Raw genomic sequence first — 24,326 nt, forward strand, 5'->3', positions numbered from 1 at the left:
ATCATCTGCCATGACAGGATGCAAACTTGTGTCCCTGAAACATTAGCCTGGAAACTGGATTATTAGGGTAAAAAATGAGGTCTGCAGATGCTGGAGATCACAGCTGAAAATGTGTTGCTGGTCAAAATACAGCAGGCCAGGCAGCATCTCAGGAATAGGGAATTCGACGTTTCGAGCATAAGCCCTGATGAAGGGCTTATGCTCGAAACGTCGAATTCCCTATTCCTGAGATGCTGCCTGGCCTGCTGTGCTTTGACCAGCAACACATTTTCAACAGGATTATTAGCTCAGATACGCTATTACTGAGCGACTGCCTCTCCCTTGCTGGGTGAAGATTCTTTAACTCCCTTCCTAATAACACTGGGTTTCCCTAAACCTCAAGAACTGCAGTTCTTCGAGGAAGGAGCTCAGCACCTCCTTCTCCAGGCCAGTTAGGGATGGACAATAAATGCTGGCCCAGCCTTCAACACTCACATCCCTAACAAATTGAAAACTAAAGCAGCAAGCCAACAGAAATCGGTCTGTCGTGCTACTGATCAGAGGAACGTGTTCCATCTTTTCCATCTGACTTTTGTATTTCAATAAACTGAGCAGATAAACTTGGTGGGAATATGAGTTGGGAGGAGAATGCAAAGACGCTTTAAGGGGATTTATACCCAGGCTGAGTAAGTGACCAAGAGCATGGAATATATTGTGGATAAATGTGAGGATTTCCATTTTGATAAGTTGAGTAAAGGTGTAAAGAATTTCTTAAATAATGAGAGATTACAAAGTGGTGCAAGAGTAACGATGTCTTGCTGCTGTTAATTAGAGCCTTGATGATTTTTTAAAATTCATTTGTGGGACGTGGACATCGTTGGCTGGGCCGAGTATTTATTATCAGTAGCTGTCCCTTGAGAAGGTGGGGGTGAGCTGCCTTCTTGACCTGCTGCAGTCCATGTGCTGTGGGTAGACCAACGATGCCCTTAGGGAGGGAATTCCAGGATTCTGACCCAGGGACAGTGAAGGAACGACAATATATTTCCAAGTCAGGATGGGGAGGGACTTGGAGGGAAATTTGCAGGGGGTGGTGTTCCCATGTATCTGCTGTACTTGCCATTCTAGATGGAAATAGTCATGGATTTAGAAAATGCTGTCTGAAGATTAGATTCCCTATAGTACGGAATCAGGCTCTTCGGCCCAACAAGTCCACACTGACCCTCTAAAGACTAACCTTCCCAGACCTATTTCCCTCTGACTCATGCACGTAACACTACGGGCAACTGAGCTTGGCCAATCCACCCTAACCTGCACATCTTTGGACCGTGGGAGGAAACCAGAGCACCCAGAGGAAACCCACGCAGACACAGGGAGAATGTGCAAACTCCACACAGGCAGTCGCCCGAGGCTGGAATCGAACCTGGATCCCTGGTGCTTTGAGGTAGCAGTGCTAACCTCTGAGCCACTGTGCCACCCAGGTGAAAAGATCTTTGGTGTATTTCTGAAGTGCATCTTATAGATAATACAAACTGCTGTTACTGAGCATGAATGGTAGAGGGAATGGAGCTTGTGTATGGCTTCTTGAACATTGTTGGAACGGCACTCATTCAGGCAAATGGGGAGTATTTCACCACACTCCTGATTTGTGTCTGTAGATGGTGAACAGGCTTTGGGGAGTCAGGAGGGGAGTTACTCACCGCAGGATTCCCAGTCTCTGACCTGCTCTTGTAGCTGCTGTGTTTATGTGGTGAGTCCAGTTGAGTTTCTGGTCAATGATAACTCCCCAGGATGTTGATAGTGGGAATTCAGTGATGGTAACACCATTGAGTGTCATGGGGCGGTGGTTAGATTGTCTCTCACTGGTTGATAGTCATAGCCTGGCATTTGTGTGTTACTTGCCATTTGTCAGCCCAAGCCTGGATATTGTCATGATCTTGTTGCATTTGTACATGGACTGCTTCAGTATCTGCAGTGTTGTGAATGGTGCTGAACATTATGCAATCATTGGCTAACATCCCCATTTCTGACGTTATGATGGAGGGGAGATTGTAAGATATCTCACCTGGAGCACTGCGTATAGTGTCAGAAAAGATTGACTTGTCACAGAAGGAGTACACAGGATTCCATCCTGTGAGGAAAGATTGAAGGGATTGGGTTCTGAGGAAGGGCCACTTGACTTGAAAAGTTAACTGATTTCTCTCCACAGATGCTGCCAGACCTGCTCTGCTTTCCAACAACTTCTATTTTTGAGGAGATTGGGCCTATATTCTCTAATGTTAGAAGAATGAGAAGCAATCTCAAAGAAATATACAAATTTCTTAAAATAATAGACAGGTTAGATGAAGAAAGTTCCCCTGGCTGTGCAGTTTAGAACATGGAGACACAGTTTCAGAATAAGGGGCAGATCATTTAGAACCTAATTGAGGAGGAATTTCTTTCCTGTAAGGGTGGCGAATCTTTGGAATTCTCTATCCTAGAGGCTGTGGAATCTCAGACATTGAGTATGTTCAGGACACAAATTTATAATTTCTTGGTTCTTAATTATATAAAGCAAACTGGGAATAGTGGGAATAAAGGATTAAGCGAGATGATCAGTTGTGATCTAGAATGGTGGAGCAGGTTCGAGGGGCTGAATGGCCTACTGCTGATCCCATGTTCCTTTAACAAGTCATCATACATGGAAACATTTACTGGCAATTTATCACACACCCTGGGGAAGCTCCAAGCCTTGAGACCTTATTACACAGTGCATGGGCTAACAGTGATTGTCTAATAAATCCCAAAATAGACCACGGTTCAGACCCAACAGTTTTTTCCAAGTGCAGTCTTACGAATGAAAATAAGTGTCATCTTTCTCACAGAGTCACAGAATAGTGACATTGTAGAAGGGGACCACTCAGCCGTTTATGGCCACACTAGCTTTCCAAGTGAGCAGTTCATTTCATGCCATTTCCCTGTTCCCTTGCGATAACCTTACACATAACAATCAAACTACCTTATCAACTCTTTGATTTCACCTGTCTCTACTATTCTGTCAGGCAGCAAATTCTAGGCTCTAACCACTTGCACAGTTGGAACGTTTTCTCTTGTGCTGCCTTTCCTTCTTTTGCTAATTTCTTTAAATTGGTGCCCTCTCATTCCCGATTCTTTTGCAAGTGGACACAATTTTTCCTTATGCACTCGGCCCAGACAGCTGGTGAATTTTAACACCTCTATCACATCTCCTCTCAGCCTATTACTCTCCAAGGTAAACAGTTCCAGTTTCTTCACTCTATCCTGATAGCTGAGACTGTTCATTCCTGGAACCAATGTCATCAATTAATCCTCCGCTTCATCCTTCATGCCCTCCCTGAGTGTGGTGCCCACAACTGGACACAATATTCCAGCTAAGACCAAACAAGGTCTCATACAGGTTCAACACAGTCTCCTTGCTCCTATACTCTATGCCCTGGTTATATTTTAATTGTTCATTTCATGAGAGCCAGTGTCATTGATAAGGTTGGCAATTATTGCCATCTCCAATTGCCCCAAGAGCAGTTCAGACTCTGGAGTCACATTTAGGCAAGATCAGGTAAAGACGACGTATTGCCATCCCTTAAGGATACTAGTGAACTGGATGGGTTTTTATGACAACCAATAATGGTTATATCATTGCCATAAGCATACATTTTATTGAATTTAAATTCCACCATTAACCACGGTAAGATTCAAATCCACATCATCAAACTGTTAGTCTGATTTCTGGATTACTAATCCAGCGATATGACCAGGATGGCACTGCCTGTCCCCATGAATAAAACACCCATCCCCATCTCTGTAACCTCCTTCAGCCCCTACGCCCCTCTCTATCTCTGTAACCTCCCTCAGCCCCTACGCCCCTCTCTATCTCTGTAACCTCCCTCAGCCCCTACACCCCTCTCTATCTCTGTAACCTCCCTCAGCCCCTACGCCCCTCTCTATCTCTGTAACCTCCCTCAGCCCCTATACCCCACTCTATCTCTGTAACCTCCTCCAGCCCCACAGCAACCTGAGATCTGTGTTCCTTTAGTTCCAGCTTCTTATGCCGCCCTGTTGCTGTCATTCTACCAATGGCAGCTAAGTCATTAGCTGTCTAAGTCCTAACCTCTGGATACCCACCCAGAGTCTCTCCACTTTTATAACACGACTTAATTTAAGTTGCTCTTTAAGGACCACGCTCTTGAGCAAGCCTTGGTCATCTGTCAACATCTCCTTGCCTCAGATCTCAGTCAAGGATAGCAGCCATGATTGACCTTTCCCCACTTGGTCAACTAATGGAGATAAGCTACTAAACCAAGGATGGAATTTGGGATCAGCTCTTCCTGGGTGATGGGCAAGCTTTCTGAGAAAAGTCACAAAGCCTTTCCACTGATAGTTGCTTTCTAAGCATTAATACACCCCCATTATTTGTCTGTTTTGAAGATCAATCATTATTGTTTATAGGCCTCTGTTCAAACATTGCTTCAGCCATGAGCTATAAGAACAGAACTTACTCTGGATCTGAGGACTGTAAGGATCTTCAATAGGAATTGCTGGATCCAGAACCCTATAGATTACCTGTGAAGTAAGAAAACAACTTTCATCAGAAGATAAACCATTTAAGGGGAAAGGAAAATTCAAACTGCTTCGCTCAAGAACCATTCGGAACAGGAATAGTTCCTTTCCTCATCCATTCCGAATTCTGACCCACTCATAAACCTGTCTGTATCTGTATCGAGCCCTCTCCCCATCAGGGACGCGAAATGTCTATTCTGTTTTTCTCTGTACAAACGCTGTCAGATCTCTGAATTTCTCCAGCACTTTCTGTTTTTGTTGCAATTTCTGATTCTGTTTCTGCAATTCTTTGCTTTATTTAAATTCCCTTCTGATTTGGTTAAAAACATGTTTTAATCCAGAAAGCAACCAAACAGTTCAGTTTCATATTCCAGTTTTTCACATAGTCTATGAACATAGAAATGTAGATCTTAGAAGAAGTGGTGATCCAGCAGTAATATCGCTGGACCAGGAGTTTATATGGGCAAAAGTGAGACTGCAGATGCTGGAAACCAGAGTCTAGATTAGAGTGGTGCTGGAAAAGCACAGCAGGTCAGGCAGCATCTGAGGAGCAGGAAAATCGACGTTTTGGGCAAAAGCCCTCCATCAGGGTGCCTGCAGAATGGAGAGATAAATTCAGGGGTGAGGCTGGGGAGAAGGTAGCAAAAAGTACAGTAGGTGAATGGGGGTGGGGATGGAGGTGATAGGTCAGAGAGGAGGGTGGAGTGGATAGGTGGGAAGGGAGATTGGCAGGTAGGACAGGTCATGGGGATGGAGCTGAGCTGGAAGGTTGGAATGGGGTATGGTGGGGGGAGGGGAAATGAGGAAACTGGTGAAATCCACATTGGTGCCCTGGGGTTGAGTTGGGGTTGAAGGGATCTAGAACCCTAGACTAATGTTCTGGGGATAAGGGTTTGAATCCCACTGTGACAATGGTGAAATTTGAATTCCATAAACATCTGGGACTAAAAGTAAGCCTACCAAAGGCCGTGTAACCACTCCTAATTGTTGTAAAAACCCACCTGCTTTACTAATGCCCTTTAGGGAATGGACATTTTTCATTTTTACCCAGTCTGACTGACATGTGACTCCAGACCCACAGATATGTATTTCACTCTTAACTCTTCCCTGGGCAATTAGTGATTGGCAATACATGTTAGACTAGGCAATGATGCTCACATCCCATGGAGACAGAAAAAAAACGTCCAAACATTTGTCACTGTTATGTGCACAGACTTCAGCATTAACTTCCAATAAGCACTCACATGTGCATTTAAATATGTTAATTCAAAGGTTATTGTCCCATATTCTCTACTCCTTCAGCACCTGCAAAATATCGATAACTAACTGCCAATGAAATATCAAAAGAAGATGCCGTACCTAATGATACATTCCACAAAATGTTTAAGCTTGTTCATTTTGTTCTCAGTACCTATTTCTGACTATCTCTGTTGTGAGGTATAAGGTCTTACTCAGTTTCATGCTCAATAGATTCTTGTGTTCCAGAAAAAGAGGGGAAAATCATATTACACTTGGAAGTCCGTCATGATTTTCACAATCATTGAATGGCTCTTTAATGTGAGAATTGCAATAGACAATTTATGCACAAACAGCTCTAACAAATAAAAGTATAATAACCAACAGATATAAATACTGGTCACAAAAATAGGGAGAACTTCCACGCAGTCTTTCACCGCTGGATTTTGGGGTTCTGTTATTGCAGAGACCCCAGACCAAACATGTCTTATACCTTTAAGACAGTTGGATGGCGTCATGACATGATGCAGTGTAAAGGTAGCTGCGTCACCATCAATAACAATAATAGTTGTCTGTTTGCAGTTAATCCACCTTTGCTCTGTGTAGGCTTTAAGCACTGGACCTAGATTATATGTAAGTCTGATATCTAGCAGCAATGTAAAGTTAGTGTTCCTAATAAACTTGAAGACATCTGTCTCAGCAAGGATCCAATCATTGTGCTGTGTGTTGTTAACATACAAGAAAACTCAGACCAAATCAGACTGGCAGTGAGCTTTTACCCAGAAACCCCATCAGTGGGATCTTTTACATATACCTGAGGGGGAAGACAAAGCCTTGATTAATGCCTCACCTGTAACACAGTACTGCACTCCTTCAGTACTGCACAGAGTTTACGTTCTGCAAGGAACACATTAGACCACTCAAGTCCCTGAACAAGCAATTATTTTGTTACTCACTTCTCCCTCAGTTGATGGCTCGATGTCAGAGTAACGCGATTCACAGATAACATCATCCACCTTTCGGAGGGGTCCCAGAGAGACATGCGGGAAGTCAGTAGCACAATCATAACTGAAGTACCGATAGACCTGCCATGTGCGGCCAAAGTCTGCAGAGCGCTCAATCAACATAGCAGCAGGCCTGAAGGTCTGCAGAGGGATAATACAATTGCACAGTTAATCCTCTCCCTCTGATCTCCATCACCACCCGTCCCAAACTGTTCTTGTTCTTGGTGTGACCAGCAGCACCAAAGCAGCCATGCCTCACGCCAGATTCAACTCAGCATTGGCAGGGTATTTCCACTCTTCATCAAGGGGCTGATTTGGTAGATGGGTGGGGTGGGGAGGAGGGGCAATTTATGGAGCACCAGAACCATGGCCTGTTCCCTCCCTTATACCCCAGAAAAGCTCTGACCAACACTAGTGTCCTTTCTTCAACATTAGCTAAGAGCAGCCAGCTTTGCACAGCGCAAGGATCAACCCCAAGGCTATCGTGGTTTGTGTAGCTAACACCACACTGAGGCACACAGGGGACAGGTACAAAGACTATTTTAAAACATTAATTCTCGGGATGTGGGCGTTTCCTGCTCCTCCCTTTGGAACTCCTTCAGAATTGGTGAGTATTATACAGCTGCTGCTGCTGATTGTTTGATAAAAGCAGAGGTGCTGCTGGGTCAATTGCCAAGCTCAGTTCCACCTTGGTGTACTGTACACCTACCTTGAATGTCATGATGAGGTGGGTGAAGTGGAACTCTGCCTCCAGGTCCAGACGTAAGTGGACATTGGACACACCTGGAGGACAGACAGTCAGATCCATCAGTTTCACCTGAATCACAAGGTTTGGCCAGGAATGGGTGACAGGTGGGTCACATGACACACGTTACACTCTGCAATCAGAATCAATACAAGGAAGCAGCCAAGACTGGAAAGCTCAGCTGTCTGCAGCCTGACCAGCATCAAGCTGGAGACACTTTAGTTCAGCTCTGAGTAACACAGGGTTGTACCAAGTACAGGTCAGGCTGCTCAGCTGCTGAGTCAAAGAGCTACAGGAAAGCTATGCTAGTGACACAGAAATCTCACACACACACACTCAGAGGCAATCCCCAAAAATTGACCCAGTCATGAGGTTAGAAACCACACAACTCCAGCACATTTCCACACCAGTGAGTGATATTATATTTTAAACAACTTCAGGGGAAAATATGGCCAAGAATCAGCTGTCAAATTAATCCCATCAGGCACTGAGCTCCCATGGACATGGTGATTTTTTGCTGTGTAACTTGTAGGTATCAGTCCACACAGCTATCACTGAGCAGTGGTGGTGAAGGGAGGATTATGGAATTGCTAACCAAGAGCAGACTGCTTTCTCCTGGATGGTGTCAAGCTTCCTGAGTGTTGGAGCTGCCCCCATCCAGGAAGGTTGGGAGTATTCCATCACACTCCTGACTTGTGCCTTGTGGATGGTGGACGGGCTTTGGGGAGTCAGGAGGGGAGTTACTCGCTGCAGAACTTCCAGCTTCTGACATGCTCTTGTAACCACGGTTGCTTTATCTGGTCCTGTCCAAAACCTGGTCAGTGATAACCCCCAGGATGTTGATCACAGGGAATCCTGGGAAATTAGTCAAGGGTCAACAGGCTGGGCATATAATGGGTAGCCAATCCTCCACCCCCAATGAAATTAAAATTCATTCTCATGCACTGAAGTAAATAGGCAGTGGAAACCCACTTCAGTAATGTAGAGAAAGCAGATTGTTTGCATTAGTCAAAGAGTCAGGACTGAGGGCTATTTAATGTCTGAAATTTGGGACACAGCAGGAAGGAGTCTGTCACATAGGGTGTTGTGAGGTTATGGGATTATACCCAGGGTCACTGATTAGTGCAAAAACTGTGTCCTCATTGAGGATCTGTTTGGACCGAGGGTGAAGACTGGCTTGGTTGGCAGCACTCCATGATGTAGGCACCAAGTCATCGTGGGGAAGTTTGAAAGACCCAGGAGTTGAGATGGGTAATATCTCTGAGGGAGATTGAAGTTGCTGCAGTATCATTGGAGACTCAGGTACCAGTAGAGGAAATCAGCTCTTGCGGCCAAACCCAGGCAGAGGCGGTCTTACCATTTGCTCAGACTGGTGATGCATGAAGAGAATGTGAACCTCCACATCCTGGCCTTCATGGTGCAATTACACCGGCTGGTGACACAACTACTTAGTGAATAACTACTGTCTGCAATGGGGATTTGTCAGCAGCAAATCTCAAGCAAAGAAGTGTGTATCTGCATGGCTTTGTGCACGGGAAATTGTGTCTCACTAACTTTTATTTGAAGAGGTGACATAGAAGATTGATAATGTTAGAGAGGTAGACATTGTCTATATGGACAAAACATTCGATAAGGTTCTGCATGGTAGACTGATTAGTAAGGTAGGATCACATGGAATCCAGAGGGAACTAACCAATTAAAGGTAGGAGTCACAGGATAGTGGTAGAGGGTTGCCTCTCAGACTGGAGGCCTGTGATCAGTGGTGTACCACAAGGATCGGTGCTGGGTCCACTGCTGTCATTTATATAAATTATTTGCATGTGAATATAGGAGGTATGGTTAGTAGGTTTTCAGATGACACCAAAATAAATGGTGTAGTGGGCAGTGAAGATTATTTCAGAGTACAACGGGACCTGGACCAGATGGGCCAATGAGCTGAGGAGTGGCAGATGGAGTTTAATTTAGTTAAATGTGAGGTGTTGCAGTTGGTAAGACAAATCAGAGCAGGAGTTATACACTTAATGGTAGGCCCTGGGGAGTGTTGCTGAGCAAAGAGACCTAGGGGTGCAGGTGCAGAATACCTGGACAATGACGTCACAGGTAGACAGGGTGGTGAAGGCGGCGTTTGGCACACTTACCGTCATTGTTCAGAACATTGAGGAGAGGAGTTGGAATGTCATATTGCAGCTGTACAGGATTTTGGTGAGGCCAATATTAGAATACCGAACACAATTCTAGTCGTCCTTCTGTAGGAAGGATGTTGTTAAATTTGAGAAAACATTGAATTGAATTTATTGTCATGTGTAGCGAGGCACAGTGAAAAGCTTTGTCTTGTGAGCAATCCAGGCAGACCACACAGTTAAACAGCATCGATAGTAAATAATAGGTAAACAGTGGCAAAAACAACAACACATTTACAAGGATGCTGTGGGACTGGAGGGTTTGAGGATAGGGAGAGGCTGAACAGGCTGGGGCTTTTATTCCTGAAGCATCGGAGGCTGAGGGGTGACCTTACAGAGGTTTATAAAATCATGAGGGGTATGAGTAGGATAAACAGACAAGGTCTTTTTCCTGGGGTGGGGGAGTCCAAAACTAGAGGGTATAGGTTTAGGGTGAGAAGGTAAAGATTTAAAAGGGACCTGAGGGGCAACTTTTTCACACACAGGGTGGTACGTGTATGGAATGAGCTGCCAGAGGATGTGGTGGAGGTTGGTACAATTGCAACATTTAAAAGGCATCTGGATGGTAAATGAACAGGGAGGGTTTGGAGAGATATGGGCCAAGTGCTGGCAAATGGGACTAGATCAAATTGGGATATCTGGTTGGTGTGGACATGTTGGATTGTAGGATTTTTTTCCGAACTGTATGACTGTATGTGGTGATGATGAGGGAGGGCACCAAGCAGCGGACTCAGATAGATGTCTGGAACTTAAGATGAAAGGGTGTCTTTGTGAGACAGGAACCTCATGCAGACAGGGAGAGACTAACAAAGGATTTCCTCAATTAAATGTGAAATATAGGCTCAATACCATGTAAATAACCTGTTTTCCTATTAATTTCCGTTCACATTTATAAGGACCTGATATCAGTGGAATAAAGATCTGTCTGTATATTTAAATCTCCCATTCCAGAAGGACCGCAAGTTGAAGGGAGCTGGCAATAAGGTGGGTAAAGGTGATGGAAACATAGAAACTAGGAGCAGGAGGAGGCCATTCAGCCCTTTGAGCCTGCTCGCCCAGTCAATATAATTACAACTGAAACGGTCTCTTGACGCCATATTCCTGCTTTTTCCCTATAGCATTTGATCTCATTAAAACCTAAAAAATTATAAATCACTTTCTTGAATTTTATTCACTCATAGGACATGGGCATTCCGAGTGGATCAGCATTTATTGCCTGTCTCTAGTTGCCCTTGAGAAGGTGGTGATGAGCTGCCTTCTTGAGCTGCTGCAGTCTGTGTGCAGTGGTTAGATTTTCTCTTATTGCAGATAATCACTGCCTGGCATTTGTGTGGTGCGAATCAAGCCTGTGACCCAGCCTTCACAGCTTTCTTTTTAGATTAGATTACTTACAGTGTGGAAACAGGCCCTTCGGCCCAACAAGTCCACACCGACCCGCCGAAGCGCAACCCACCCATACCCCTACATTTACCACTTACCTAACACTTGACCTTCTGTGGTCAAGCATTCCACGGGTTACACATCCTCTGAAAGAAATGTTTCCTCATCTCAGTCTGAAGTGGCCTACCCCAAATCCTGAGACAATGACCTTTGTCCTTGACACCCTCCAGCCAGGGATAACCTGCTGTCTTCATTTAGTCTGTCCAGACATGTCAGGATTTTATATGTTTCAATCAGATCCCCTCTCATTCTAAATTCTCGTGAATCTAAGCCAAATCAAACTAACTTGTCCTTTTAGAAGAGTCCTGCCATCTCTGGTATCAGCCGACTGAAGCTCTGCTCTACTCTGTCAATGGCAAGTGTACCCTTCCTAAGACACGGGAGATCAAATTGGATCTGTTTGTTTATGCAGGGTAAATGCCAACACAGACCAGACGGGCTGAATGGCCATGTACTGGTGCCTCTGATCCACTCTGAGGGATCACACAAGCTTCGTTCAACATCTGGGGCCTGAGCTGAAACCGGTTAAGCTTCATTCTCCCCTCCTTCCTCCACCCCCACCCGCCCACTCTCCCTCCGTGTCACCTTCTCTCACTCCTTTCTGCTCCCCTTCCCTCCTCTACTCTCCCTCTTTCCTTTCCCCTTTCCCAGTGTTCCGTCCACTTCCCAGCAGTACTGGGAACATCCCTGTCACACATTCCTTCCGGACTGAATGAAGTTGCAGTTCTGGATAAGTAAGGAAGGGGAAAAGGGTGGGGTACAGAGAAGAAAGGAGGGTGTGCCGAGGAGGGGGAGGGGTGAGGGACCTAAAGGGAAGAGGTATGTACAAAGAAAGGAAGGGGGGAGGAGAGGCAACTTAAAACATTGATAATGAGTTCTTTCAGCGGAAGGAGCTGTGTGCTGAAGGGAGCACAGTCAGATAACACAAGGAGTGAATTGACTGAGACTTGCCCTGGGAGGCCCCTTCACATCTTGGCACTCCCTGCCAGATCATAATACAGACCACATCAAGAGTTGTTGCTGAAAGGAATTCAGCTGAAACAAGACGATAATTGAAGCCCATAGCTGCCACCTGATCCCGAACAGTCCCCAAACTGAACTTCCTGGCTGTGTGACCCATTCCCCTCGATCTCTGACCCATAGTTACAGCTGCAGCACAACACAGACAGTGCAGCCTGTTTAACTGCTTAACAGAGTCCGAGGAATTTTCCACCGACACATCAGGAGCTTGCATTATAGAACAATCTGGAATTCCTTTCCATAAACGCATTTCACAGAGGGGTGAATGGAAAAGGCAGAAGCACTGGGCTCACGTGATGGCCACTTGATCTGGCAGAGGTGTGCTGGACAAGTCTTAGTATACGGACCACACCCAGCTCAAACTCAGACATCAAGCCAGCAATAACAGCTCTGTCAGAAGCTCTTCCTCCCTCTCTCTCTCTATCACACACACACATACCCCCCCACACACCCCCCCACACCAACAGACACACACACACACACACACACACACACACACACACACACACACACACACACACACACACACACACACACACTCTCTCTCTCTCTCTCTCTCTCTCTCTCTCATCCAGAAGGCTGCAAGTTTAAACCCCACTCCAAAGCTCATAATCCAGGACAACAGTTTGAGTGTCATACTGAGGGAGTGCTACACTGTCAAAAATGCCCTCTTTCAGGTGAACTGTTGAAATGCAAGTCCTGTCTGTCATCCCAGCTTTTCGGTCCTCAGCAGAATTAGATTCTCTGTGCACAGTCACAATACTGTTTATGGGATCCTGCTGAGCACATATTGTTGTAATACAAGAAATGGTGCAGCCAGACCTTAAGGTTTTGAGGTACATTAGTGAGAGTGAAAGCTTTGAAATATCCTCAGGTCATGGCAATTGCTACATGAACTCTTCAAACTCTGCAACATCTGCTGATTGGTTGAGATGGTGCCTGATGCTCACACCAATTTGGACAGTTGCCCTGAAATCATGGAAATAAAAGCAGGATGTGGGAAAGGAGCTGCTGGTTCCTGATCATCATTGAGCACAATAACCCAGTGAAGATTCAGTGTGAGCGAGAGTGTGTGGATGTATAGGAATATAGTGTTCCAGTCTGAGGAGATGTGGGTGTCAGCACGTACATGGTCCAACAAGATTGTCAGCATGTCGGGTGTGTGTGTGTGTGTGTGTGTGACACATTCCTCTGTTCAGGAATAATGATCTGCTGCTAACAATGAAGAGTGCATCTCTCTGAACCCCAGGGACACAGTGAGTTAGAGAGAGGATGGCTTCACCTTATACTGTCCTCCACCCTCCAACCCTCAATCCCACAGGGAAGGTAGATATCAGCAGTAGAGAACTTCGCAGAGAGTTAACACTGAAACAGCAGTGAGAAAGGACAGGTTAAAGTTTCTGTGAATGGGCATCCATTCAGTGACCAGCGAACGCGATCTCTGTGGCCCAGGAGCTGACTAACACAGCAGATACATGTTTCCCTGTGAAATGTGGCAGTAGGCTGACAGTTCTGGCCCGAACAATTTCTGGCCCATTCACACATTCCAGAGAGAGAAACAGGAAAAGTACAGTGGCCAAATGCTGCTTGTTCTGAAAGAAGCAACACTCTCACACACTGAACCTACTGTTCCACTGCTTTAGACTGGGCCCACCATATAAACATCTGTGACGCCATCACATTGGAGAAGTGAAAGGAGATGTTCTGTTCAGGATTTTCTATTATGTTTGTGTGTGTGTGTGTGTGTGTGTGTGTGTGTGTGTGTGTGTGTGTGTGTGTGTGTGTGTGTGTGTGTACCCCAGTGAGAGTCAGTGTCTGTGGGACTGTACCCCAGTGAGAGTCAGTGTGTGTATGGGACTGTATCCCAGTGAGAGTCAGTGTGTGTGTGGGACTGTACCCCAATGAGTGTCAATGTGTGTGGGTCAGTACCCCAGTGAGAGTCAGTGTGTGTGAGACACTGTAGCCCAGTGAGAGTCAGTGTGTATGTGTGTGGGTCAGTACCCCAGTGACAGTCCGTATGTGCAGGACTGTACCCCAGTGAGAGTCAGTGTGTGTGAGACACTGTAGCCCAGTGAGTGTCAGTGTCTGTGGGACTGTCCCCCAGTGAGAGTCAGTGTGTGTGTGTGTGGGACTGTACCCCAGTGAGAGTCTGTGTATGTGTGGGACTGTACCCCAGTGAGAGTCAGTGTGTGTGTGGGACTACCCCAGTGAGAGCCAGTGTGTGTGTGGGACTGTACCCCAGTGAGAGTCAGTGTGTGTGGGAGTGTACCCCAGTGAGTGTCAATGTGTGTGGAACTGTACCCCAGTGAGAATCAGTGTGTGTGTGGGACTGTACCCCAGTGAGAGTCTGTGTATGTGTGGGACTGTACCCCAGTGAGAGTCAGTTGTGTGTGGGACTGTACCCCAGTGAGAGTCAGTGTGTGTGTGGGACTGTACCCCAGTGAGAGTCAGTGTGTGTTGGTCTGTACCCCAGTGAGAGTCAGAGTGTGTGTGTGTGTGTGTGTGTGTGTGTGTGTGTGTGTGTGTGTGTGTGTGTGTGTGGGACTGTCCACCAGTGAGAGTCAGTGTGTGTGGGAGTGTACCCCAGTGAGAGTCAGTGTGTGTGTGTGGGACTGTCCCCCAGTGAGAGTCAGTGTGTGTGGGACCCTGTACCCAGTCAGAGTCAGTGTGTGTGGGACCCTGTACCCAGTGAGGGTCAGTGTGTGTGTGGGACCCTGTACCCAGTGAGAGTCAGTGTGTGTGGGAGTATACCCCAGTGAGAGTCAGTGTGTGTGGGACCCTGTACCCAGTGAGAGTCAGTGTGTTAGCCCTGTGGCTACAGAATCACATCGAAGCTAAACACTGTGTTGTAAATTTTACAAACGTAAGCCCTTGGGTATGGTCAGTTTCTTACTTATTGCAGGCAAAAGTGAGGACTGCAGATGCTGGAAACCAGATTAGAGTGGTGCTGGAAAAGCACAGCAGGTCAGCCAGCATCTGAGGAGCAGGAAAATCCCGTTTTCGGCAAAAGCCATTCCTGATGAAGGGCTTATGCCCGAAACGTCAATTCTCCTGCTCCTCGGATGCTGCCTGACCTGCTGTGCTTTTCCAGCACCACTCTTACTTATTGCAATCAGTCGAAGAGACATCCTATTTAATATGATCCAGTAGTCTTTCAGACATTTGTCCCATTTACCTGGTATCACACTGGCAATGAAATTCATATCCCACATAACTCATCTCTGTGACAGACAGAACACAGTTTTGGCTTCCTATTAGCGGTGAAGACCACTGGGTTGCTACTGCATACCAGCTGCATGGTACCGCTGGCTTCTCCTGCTGCTGTAATATTTGAGATTCTTTACTTGGGGGGAGTTTGGGTGTATCAGGCACGTAAATGTGGTCCTAAAATTGGACAGCATTTGCTGGATAATTCAGAGTGTGTGAAAAATTACACTGACAGCATTAGGCTGACAGCCGGAGGTGCAGACACAGCTCCAGGTACTAATACACAAGGCCATGCCCTTTACAGACAGAAAGAAGATGTACACTCACTGCACCTGTTTCAACTGAACTGAATAGCTAAAGGCATTCTCTGGGTCATCTTTCAGGCAATACCCTGACCAGAGTCAACTTGCCTGATTTAAAATTTAAATAAACATGGCAGTTAACTGTCAATTAGCATAATTGTATGCAATCAAATTCCAGTTGCCAAGCAACATTCTCCTCTGATGGAATATAAATGTTAGTTTTCCCCTGGAATTGGTAAGCTTGTGAGTTGTCTGAAAAGGGCAAGACAAAAAACTTCAACAAAACATGAGATCCATCAGCAAAATGGGTGGCACAGTGACTCAGTGGTTAGCACTGCAGCCTCCCAGCGCCAGGGACCTGGGTTCGAGTCCCACTTTGGGTGAATGTCTGTGTGGGGTTTGCACATTGTCCCCGTGTCTGCGTGGGTTTTCTCCGGTTTCCTCCCACAATCCAAAAGATGTGCAGGTCAGATGAATTGGCCATGCTAAATTACCCATAGTGTTAGGTGTGTTAATCATATGTAGTTAGGGGAATGGGTCTGGGTGGGTTACTCTTCGGAGGGTTGGTGTGGACTTGTTGGGCCGAAGGGCCTGTTTCCACACTGTAGAGAATCTAATCTAAGAATACTCGGGTCATACATTCCCGCACTTGTCCTCCGAGTGTTCAGGAGTAGAACCCAAACCCAAAACCTTTCGATTCAGAGCCAAGAAAACTCCAAGCAAAACCAAGCGTCAGTTCCCTGACTCAGTCAGAGGGAACCACGGTTAGTTCTAACACCAGATTCTACCCTCTCTATCACTTTCTTCCAATGTTTCCCAGACTCACCGTTTTCTGATTGCCACCAGGCCTTTTTACGATACTGTGCGAATGTTGTAATCACATTTTCCACTCTGTGGCTGTTGGGATTTCGCAGTCGATCGTATGGTTTACGGGAATCACAGATGAAACATTTTTTTTCATCCTGCTCGGGAATAAATGTACACATCATACATGGCTCTCAAACATCGGACAGATCAAGTGCTGTGCAATCACACCCTCTTCACATTATCATCAGGGGTACAGTCCCACACACACTGACCCTCACTGGGGAACAGTCCCACACGCACTGACTCTCACTGGGTACAGTCCCACACACACACACACACACACACACACACACACACACACACACACTGACCCTCACTGGGGAACAGTCCCACACGCACTGACTCTCAGCGGGGTACAGTCCCACACACACTGACTCTCACTGGGGAACAGTCCCACAGACACACACTGACTCTCAATGGGGTACAGACCAACACACACTGACTCTCACTGGGGTACAGTCCCACACACACACACTGACCCTCACTGGGGTACAGACACACACACACACACACACACAGACCCTCACTGGGGTACAGTCCCACACACACAGACCCTCACTGGGGTACAGTCCCACACACACACACACACACATATACACACACTGACTCTCACTGGGGTACAGTTCCTCAGGTGCTGACTCTGCGTTGGTATAGTTTCTAACCATATGACCATTATTAATGTGCATTGACAGTTAGTGTTTACAAGTTGCTCAACCATGCACGTCGCAGCTGATCACAATCAACAGATATTCATGATTAGCTTTCCCAGCAAGACTGACAGAATTGGGACGGGGAGCAGCAAGTCTGGGTGATTCTCCGATCCTTCTCCAGGGTTCAGTTGTGAGGAGGACCTGTGTTTAGGCTTGTGTGTCAGCTTCCTGCTCAGCTCAGACAGGGGCACTCAGTAAGCTCACCCCTCAGGGAAAGGCACCCCTCTTCATATCTCCTGTCCATCTTCCCATCCTGCCTCATTCAGTTCTCTCCAGGCAGATACCAAAACCTCTCTGCACAGTTGCCCGCCTTAGATAACCTTTACTCAATAATTCTGGCTGGACAGCATCATTGAACTCTCCAGCTAAAGATCATGATGCTCAGAGTAAACTGGGTCTCTCTGACTCCACTCAGCAGCTGCTTAGTTAAGCTGTGAACTGAAACTATTAAACCCTCTGTCAATCTCATTTTCCATTATTCTCCATCTTTAATGTAAGCTCATCACTCACTTTGCCAACACTGTCTGAAATATCACATGAGTGGACTGTTAGCAGAGGGGATAAAGAGTGGAGCTGGAAAAAACACAGCAGGTTAAGCAAATCAGAGGGAGGAGCAGGGGGGTTTGATGTTTCAGGTTGGATCCTTTCCTCAGGAGCTTACATCTGAGTGACATCACATTTACCAATCACTGCCTCAAACTGCACACACCCACACACATCAGACACACACACCCACACAGACACACACCCACTCTCTCACACACAGAAACACCCCCCCCCCACTCTCTCACACACACAGACACACAGACACACACACACACAGACACACCCACTCTCTCACACACACAGACACACCCACTCTCACACATACAGACACACACACAGACACACCCACTCTCTCACACACACACACACACACCTGCTCTCACACACACAGACACACCCACTCTCACACACACACAGACACACACACATACACACCCACTCTCTCACACACACAGACACACACACATACACACCCACTCTCTCACACATACAGACACACACACACACACACCCACTCTCTCACACATACAGACACACACACACACCCACTCTCTCACACATACAGACACACACACACACACACACACACACAGACACACCCACTCTCTCTCACACACAGACACACACACCCACTCTCTCTCACACACAGACACACACACACCCACTCTCTCACACACACAGACACACACACACCCACTCTCTCACACACACAGACACACACACACCCACTCTCTCACACACAGACACACACCCACTCTCTCACACACAGACACACACCCACAAACACACACAGACGCACACACCCACTCTCTCACACACACAGACACACCCACACACACCCCCACACAGACACACACACCCACACAGGTATAAACACATCCAAACACACAAACATAAATATATTCACATCCATACTCATACATTCATGCACCTACTCTCACACACTGACACACGCACACATCCTGATCCACCCCACACGCCCACACACACCCACACTCTCACACACACATCCACACTCACACACACACCGACACACAAAGACACACCCACACAGGTATAAACACATCCACACACACACAAACATAAATATATTCACACCCATACGCTTGCATACATGCGGGCAAAAGTGGGTACTGCAGATGCTGGAGATTAGAGTCAAGATTAGAGTGGTGCTGGAAAAGCACAGCAGGTCAGGCAGAATCTGAGAGGCAGGAGGATTGATGTTTTGTGCAAAAGCCCTTCATCAGGAATCATTCTGATGGGGAGGCCGAACTGCTGAATGGTCCTGAAAAGAAGAGGAAGCTCCTGAGAGTGAGAGCCCAGTAGCACAAGGGCAGAGCTGGGGGTCCTGCGCGGGTGGGGTCAGGGCGGGGGCACATTAGCTCCAGCTGGGGTTAGGATCCACAGTTTGAGAAATGCTGCCTTAAATTATTCATTCCTTTTTCCCTATATTTATTTTAAAATATTGTTCTTTCATCTCGCGAGTAAACATGATAATTATTCTATCAGTGCTGTTACTGTGACACTTGATGAATATAAAAACAGTAACAAAATGTCATGTGATTAAAAGTCACCTGATTCAGTGTCCAGAATGGTGTCAAATGATCAAATGCTACGTGTTTAAACCAGCAGGTCTATGTCAAAGCAGTGCTGGCATTGGTGCAGATGCCCAGAGATACCCTGCCACACCTCCAGTGTGGGTGTACGTACCTGTAGATGACTCACAATGCAGTACGGCTGCTGTCTCCTCAGGCCACAGGTGGACGATGCCGTTAGCTTGTTCTGACGACCCACCAGTAAGTCCCCAGTAGCTGGATAGCAGCTGCCTTGGGCACAGCCATGGACCGAATCAGGATCCTGAGCAAACCCTGTCCCTACCACAACTGGACAAGAGAGAAAGAGAGAGATTAGTCACTGTGACAGGAGTCGTGTAATTTTCACAATACCATAAACATTACTTACCCTTCAACCTTTCTTTTCATTTGTGTTCTTTCATTTTATAATTTCAGTTAGTCATCTCAGTACAAAGCAAGGAGTGGGTGTGTGTCTGTCTGAGGGTGTGTGTCAGGATATCAGAAAGGTAACAGCAAGCAATTACGAAGACACATGGTATGGTAGCTTTTATTTCAAGGGATTTAAAGTATAAAACCAAAGGTGTTGGAAGTTCAATAAATATTCTAAACAGCCAATAGGATCACGAAGCAAGATTCTCCCCCACCCAGGGTGTGCTGTTTGTCTCGTTTCATCCTGGTAAGCTGGCTTCACTCAAAGCTGACCCGTATTGTGTCTTTATAGCGGGGTGCAGAGCTGGGGGAGCTTTCTGACTGCAACGGCTTATTCAGCTGGTTAGGGAACACATTAGGAAGAAACTATGTGATACAGCAGGGCTATTATCGGCTGCAAAGGGACTTAGATATGATACAGAGCTGGGCTGAGGAGTGGCAGATGGAATTCAACCCTGTCAAGTGTGAGGTTGTCCATTTTGGAAGGACAAATAAGAATGCGGAATACAAGGTATTTTTCTGCGTATGGAGTCAGCTGTTACTAGGGGACACAGCTTTAAATTAAGGGGGGGGTTGGTATAGGACAGATGTTAGGGGTAGATTCTTTACTCAGCAGGTTGAGAGTTCATGGAATGCCCTGCCAGTAGCAGTGGTGAACTCTCCCTCTTTATGGTCATTCAAGTGGGCATTGGATAAGCAGATGGAGGTTATTGGGCTAGTGTAGGTTAGGTAGGCTTCGGTCGGTGCAACATCGAGGGCCGAAGGGCCTGTACTGCCCTGTATTTTTCTATGTTCTATGTTCTATAAGGTTAACAGTAGGATTCTTAGTAAAGTGGAGGAGCAGAGGGATCTTGGGGTCTATGTTCATAGATCTTTGAAAGTTGCCACTCAGGTGGATAGAGCTTGTAAGGAGGCCTATGGTGTATTAGCGTTCATTAGCAGAGGGATTGAATTCAAGAGTCGTGAGGTGATGTTGCAGCTGTACAGGACCTTGGTAAGGCCACATTTGGAGTACTGTGTGCAGTTCTGGTCGCCTCACTTTAGGAAAGATGTGGAAGCTTTGGAGAGGGTGCAGAGAAGATTTACCAGGATGTTGCCTGGAATGGAGAATAGGTCGTACGAGGATAGGTTGAGAGTGCTAGGCCTTTTCTCATTGGAACGGCGAAGGATGAGAGGTGACTTGATAGAGGTTTATAAGATGATCAGGTGAATAGATAGAGTAGACAGTCTGAGACTTTTTCCCCGGGTACAACAGAGTGTTACAAGGGGACATAAATTTAAGGTGAAGGGTGGAAGGTATGGGGGGGATGTCAGGAGTAGGTTCTTTACCTAGAGAGTGGTGGGGGCATGGAATGCGCTGCCTGTGGGAGTGGCAGAGTCAGAATCATTGGTGACCTTTAAGCGGCAATTGGATAGGTACATGGATAGGTGCTTAAGCTAGGACAAATGTGCGGCACAACATCGTGGGCCGAAGGGCCTGTTCTGTGCTGTATTGTTCTATGCTCTATGTTCTATTAGCAGCAAATCAGATAGCACTCAGTGTAAGGCACCTTATAGATTCCTTTTTGGATCCTAAACTGAACAAGACATTAGATTCCACTATTTAGCTGAAACACCAGGAGATTTGTGACTCGGAAAACATCACGTGGCAACTTTTTAATTGGACAAGACAATGTTGTTGGAGCAGTGAGATTAGTACATTATTGCGTCAAAGTGGCACCTGGAGTTTTGAGTTAAGGAAACATGGTCTGGTGACAGCCTCGTAAATACAGAGCAGCCAGAGACCTTTAGCACCAGCCATTAGAAAACATCTCTCTCTGTCTCTCTCTCTCTCTCTCTCCCCCTCTGTCTGTCTCTCTCTCCCTCTGTCTCTCTCTCCAATCTCTCAGTGTAAATGAAAGGGCTAAGAAACCAAGAAATGTGAATACGCAAGGTCTTTTCCCTCAGCGAGGGAAGTCAGAACGAGAGAGCATAGGTTTAAGGTGAGGGGGGGGGAAGATTTAAAAAGGACCTAAAGGGCAACTTGTTCATGCAAAGGGTGGTACCAGTGGGGGTGTATCTGCCAGTGGGAGGGGGCTCATGCATTCACATTCGCTACTTGGCCTCCAGCACTGTGCTCCAATCTGCAAGGATATGAACTTCGTCTTAGAATTGGGCATGAAGCTATGGACGCAATTACTGCACGTCTTACATTTCAGTTTCTGTCTTTTCCAGAGTATTGTGCTCCTTCCCCACTAATGGTTTCTTGCTCATTTGTCATGGGATAGCTGAGGAGTGTGAACTGGCCCAAAACACAAGAACAGGAATTGTGAATTGTCTTAACGCCTGTTTGGAATTTATACTCCAGTAGATCACACTGTTTGTCCCTCTCACTACCCTCTCTCACTTACAGATATTAAGTGCACCTAATTCTTTCTCGTTGTGTTTATCCAGCTTCCCCTTAAATGCATCAATATTATTTACTTCAACCATTCCCTATGGTAATGTGTTTCCCATTCTCTGGTTGAGGAAGTTCTGAATTCCTTAATCCAGGTCAGTGTTGGTAATGCTGGAGCTTAAGGTGGGATCAGTGTGGACTAGCTTTGGACCAAGAATCTTCTGAACTGTCAGTGTGCCTCAGTGTCACAGCAGACAACGCAATTAACCCACTGGTGCAGAACCCATAACCCAAAAGGATTCCTTGCCTTTTGGATGGGGGCTGTTGTTTAAATAACAGAGACATTGAGAAGCTGCAGAGAGGACAAGAGGCTGGATGAGCTCAGAGCTATTCCTGATGCCTGTTACAGGACAGAAATAATAGAATGTAACTGGTCGTCAGGCAGGCAGCCAGCTCTCTGAGATAGCAACAGGTGTCACATGTCTGTCAATGCTGAGGACAGCCTTTCATTCAAACACCATCAAATCTCCCATCAGACAGAATTCAGAATGTTTTCTACATGCACCTTTAATCCAGACTATGTCTTTCACTCTGCCATTTGTCTCAAGTGCTGGAAGACAGTACAGGGTCAGTCCTCTCAATATCTGGTTGATGCCTCCAACTATTTTTATTTTTATTCATTTATGGGCCAGCATTTATTAACCCCATCCCTAATCGCCTAGAGGGTAGTTATGAACCAACTGCATTGTTGTGGGTCTGTAATGATGTGTAGGCTAGACCAGGTAGGGATGGCAGATTTCCATCCGTGAATGAACCAGATGGGTTTAACAACAATCAGTGGTGGTCTCATGGTCACCATTACTGATGGTGAGATTTATATTCTCAGTATTTTTTTTATTAAAACCAGAGCAAGGTAACTTCTACAGAAGGTGTTCCAGGCATGCAGGCTCCTGACTATACTCACACACTCTGCAACAATACTCACTGAACTATCATCAGGAGAAGGAGCACTGGCTGTTTCCCTCATTCCCTTACCCGGGAAAAGACGTTACTTAACATCTCATTCTAAACACTTGATGTTTCATTGATCTGCCCAAATTCCACATGATATAACCCTTTCAGCAGAGGCAGTTCAGCCACTGTTTACTGTCCACATAAGCCTCTCTCAGTTCTTTCACCTCACCCTATTATCCTAGTCTTCTCTCTCTTTCTCCCTCAAAATCTCAATGTCATTCAACCACTCCCCATTGGAGTATATCTGCAAACTCACCACCCTCTGGATAAAGACATTACTCTTGATTTTTTTTAGTGGAATCTATTCATGACTGACCTGTATTTATGATCCCTACTTTTGGATTTCCCCACAAGTGGAACTTCTCCTCTGCATCTATCCTATCAAACATCTTTATGATTTTAAGACTTCTCTATTTCATCTCTCAGTCTTTTCCTTTTTAAGAAAAGGGCTTCAGTCTATTCAATCTTTCTTCTCAGTCTAGCATCATCCTTATAAACCTTTCTGCACCTTCTCCAGTCTCTCTATAACCATAAGACATCAGAGCAGAATTTGGCCACTCAGCCCATCAAGTCTGATCATGGCTGATATGTTTCCCAATCCCATTCTCCTGCCTTCTCCCCATAACCCATCATTCCCTTACCCATCAAGAACATATCTTTGTCTTGAAGACACTCAATGACTTGGCCTCCACAGCCTTCTATGGCAATGAATTCCACAGATTCACCACCCTCTCGCTGAAGGAATTCCTCCTGATCTCAGTTCTAAAGGGTCGAACCTTCACCCTGAGGCTGTGCCCTTGGGCTCTAGTCTCTCCTATTAGTGGACAACCTGACCAAGGACCAGCACTCTAAAAACTTGTGATTTTAAATAAACCTATTGGACTATAATCTGGTGTTGTGTGACTTCGGCTTTTGTCCACCCCAGTTCAACACCAGCATCGCCACATCATGGCTCCTCATATAGTCAGAAGTCATCGAGATTTATTGTCCAAAAGGTTTATTTGGAATCACAAGCTTTCATAACACTGCTCCTTCGTCAGTTGAAGTGTTCCTCATATTCAAGCCCTTCATCCCCAGCATCATTCTTGTAAGCCTCCTCTGCACTTCCCCCAAGGCCAGCACAT

General features: G+C 46.1%; 1 protein-coding gene across 2 annotated transcripts in view; it reads right to left on the bottom strand.

Moving 5' to 3' along the window:
* Positions 1 to 24,326, bottom strand: part of lamb2 (laminin, beta 2 (laminin S)) — a 164,703-nt gene that overhangs the window by 118,025 nt on the left and 22,352 nt on the right. Inside the window, exons 2-6 of one of the 2 annotated variants that reach the window (XM_060835292.1) lie at positions 19,519 to 19,691; positions 16,512 to 16,647; positions 7,501 to 7,574; positions 6,744 to 6,932; positions 4,491 to 4,554 (exon numbers count right to left, since the gene is read on the bottom strand). In XM_060835292.1, the coding sequence (XP_060691275.1) occupies positions 4,491 to 4,554; positions 6,744 to 6,932; positions 7,501 to 7,574; positions 16,512 to 16,647; positions 19,519 to 19,691 (636 nt within the window). Of the gene's footprint in view, positions 1 to 4,490; positions 4,555 to 6,743; positions 6,933 to 7,500; positions 7,575 to 11,194; positions 11,643 to 16,511; positions 16,648 to 19,518; positions 19,692 to 24,326 lie in introns of those variants that run through there. The other variant, XM_060835293.1, reaches the window with a different exon arrangement.

This window comes from Hemiscyllium ocellatum, chromosome 14 (genome assembly GCF_020745735.1).
Source record: "Hemiscyllium ocellatum isolate sHemOce1 chromosome 14, sHemOce1.pat.X.cur, whole genome shotgun sequence".
Taxonomy (NCBI): Eukaryota; Metazoa; Chordata; class Chondrichthyes; order Orectolobiformes; family Hemiscylliidae; genus Hemiscyllium; species Hemiscyllium ocellatum.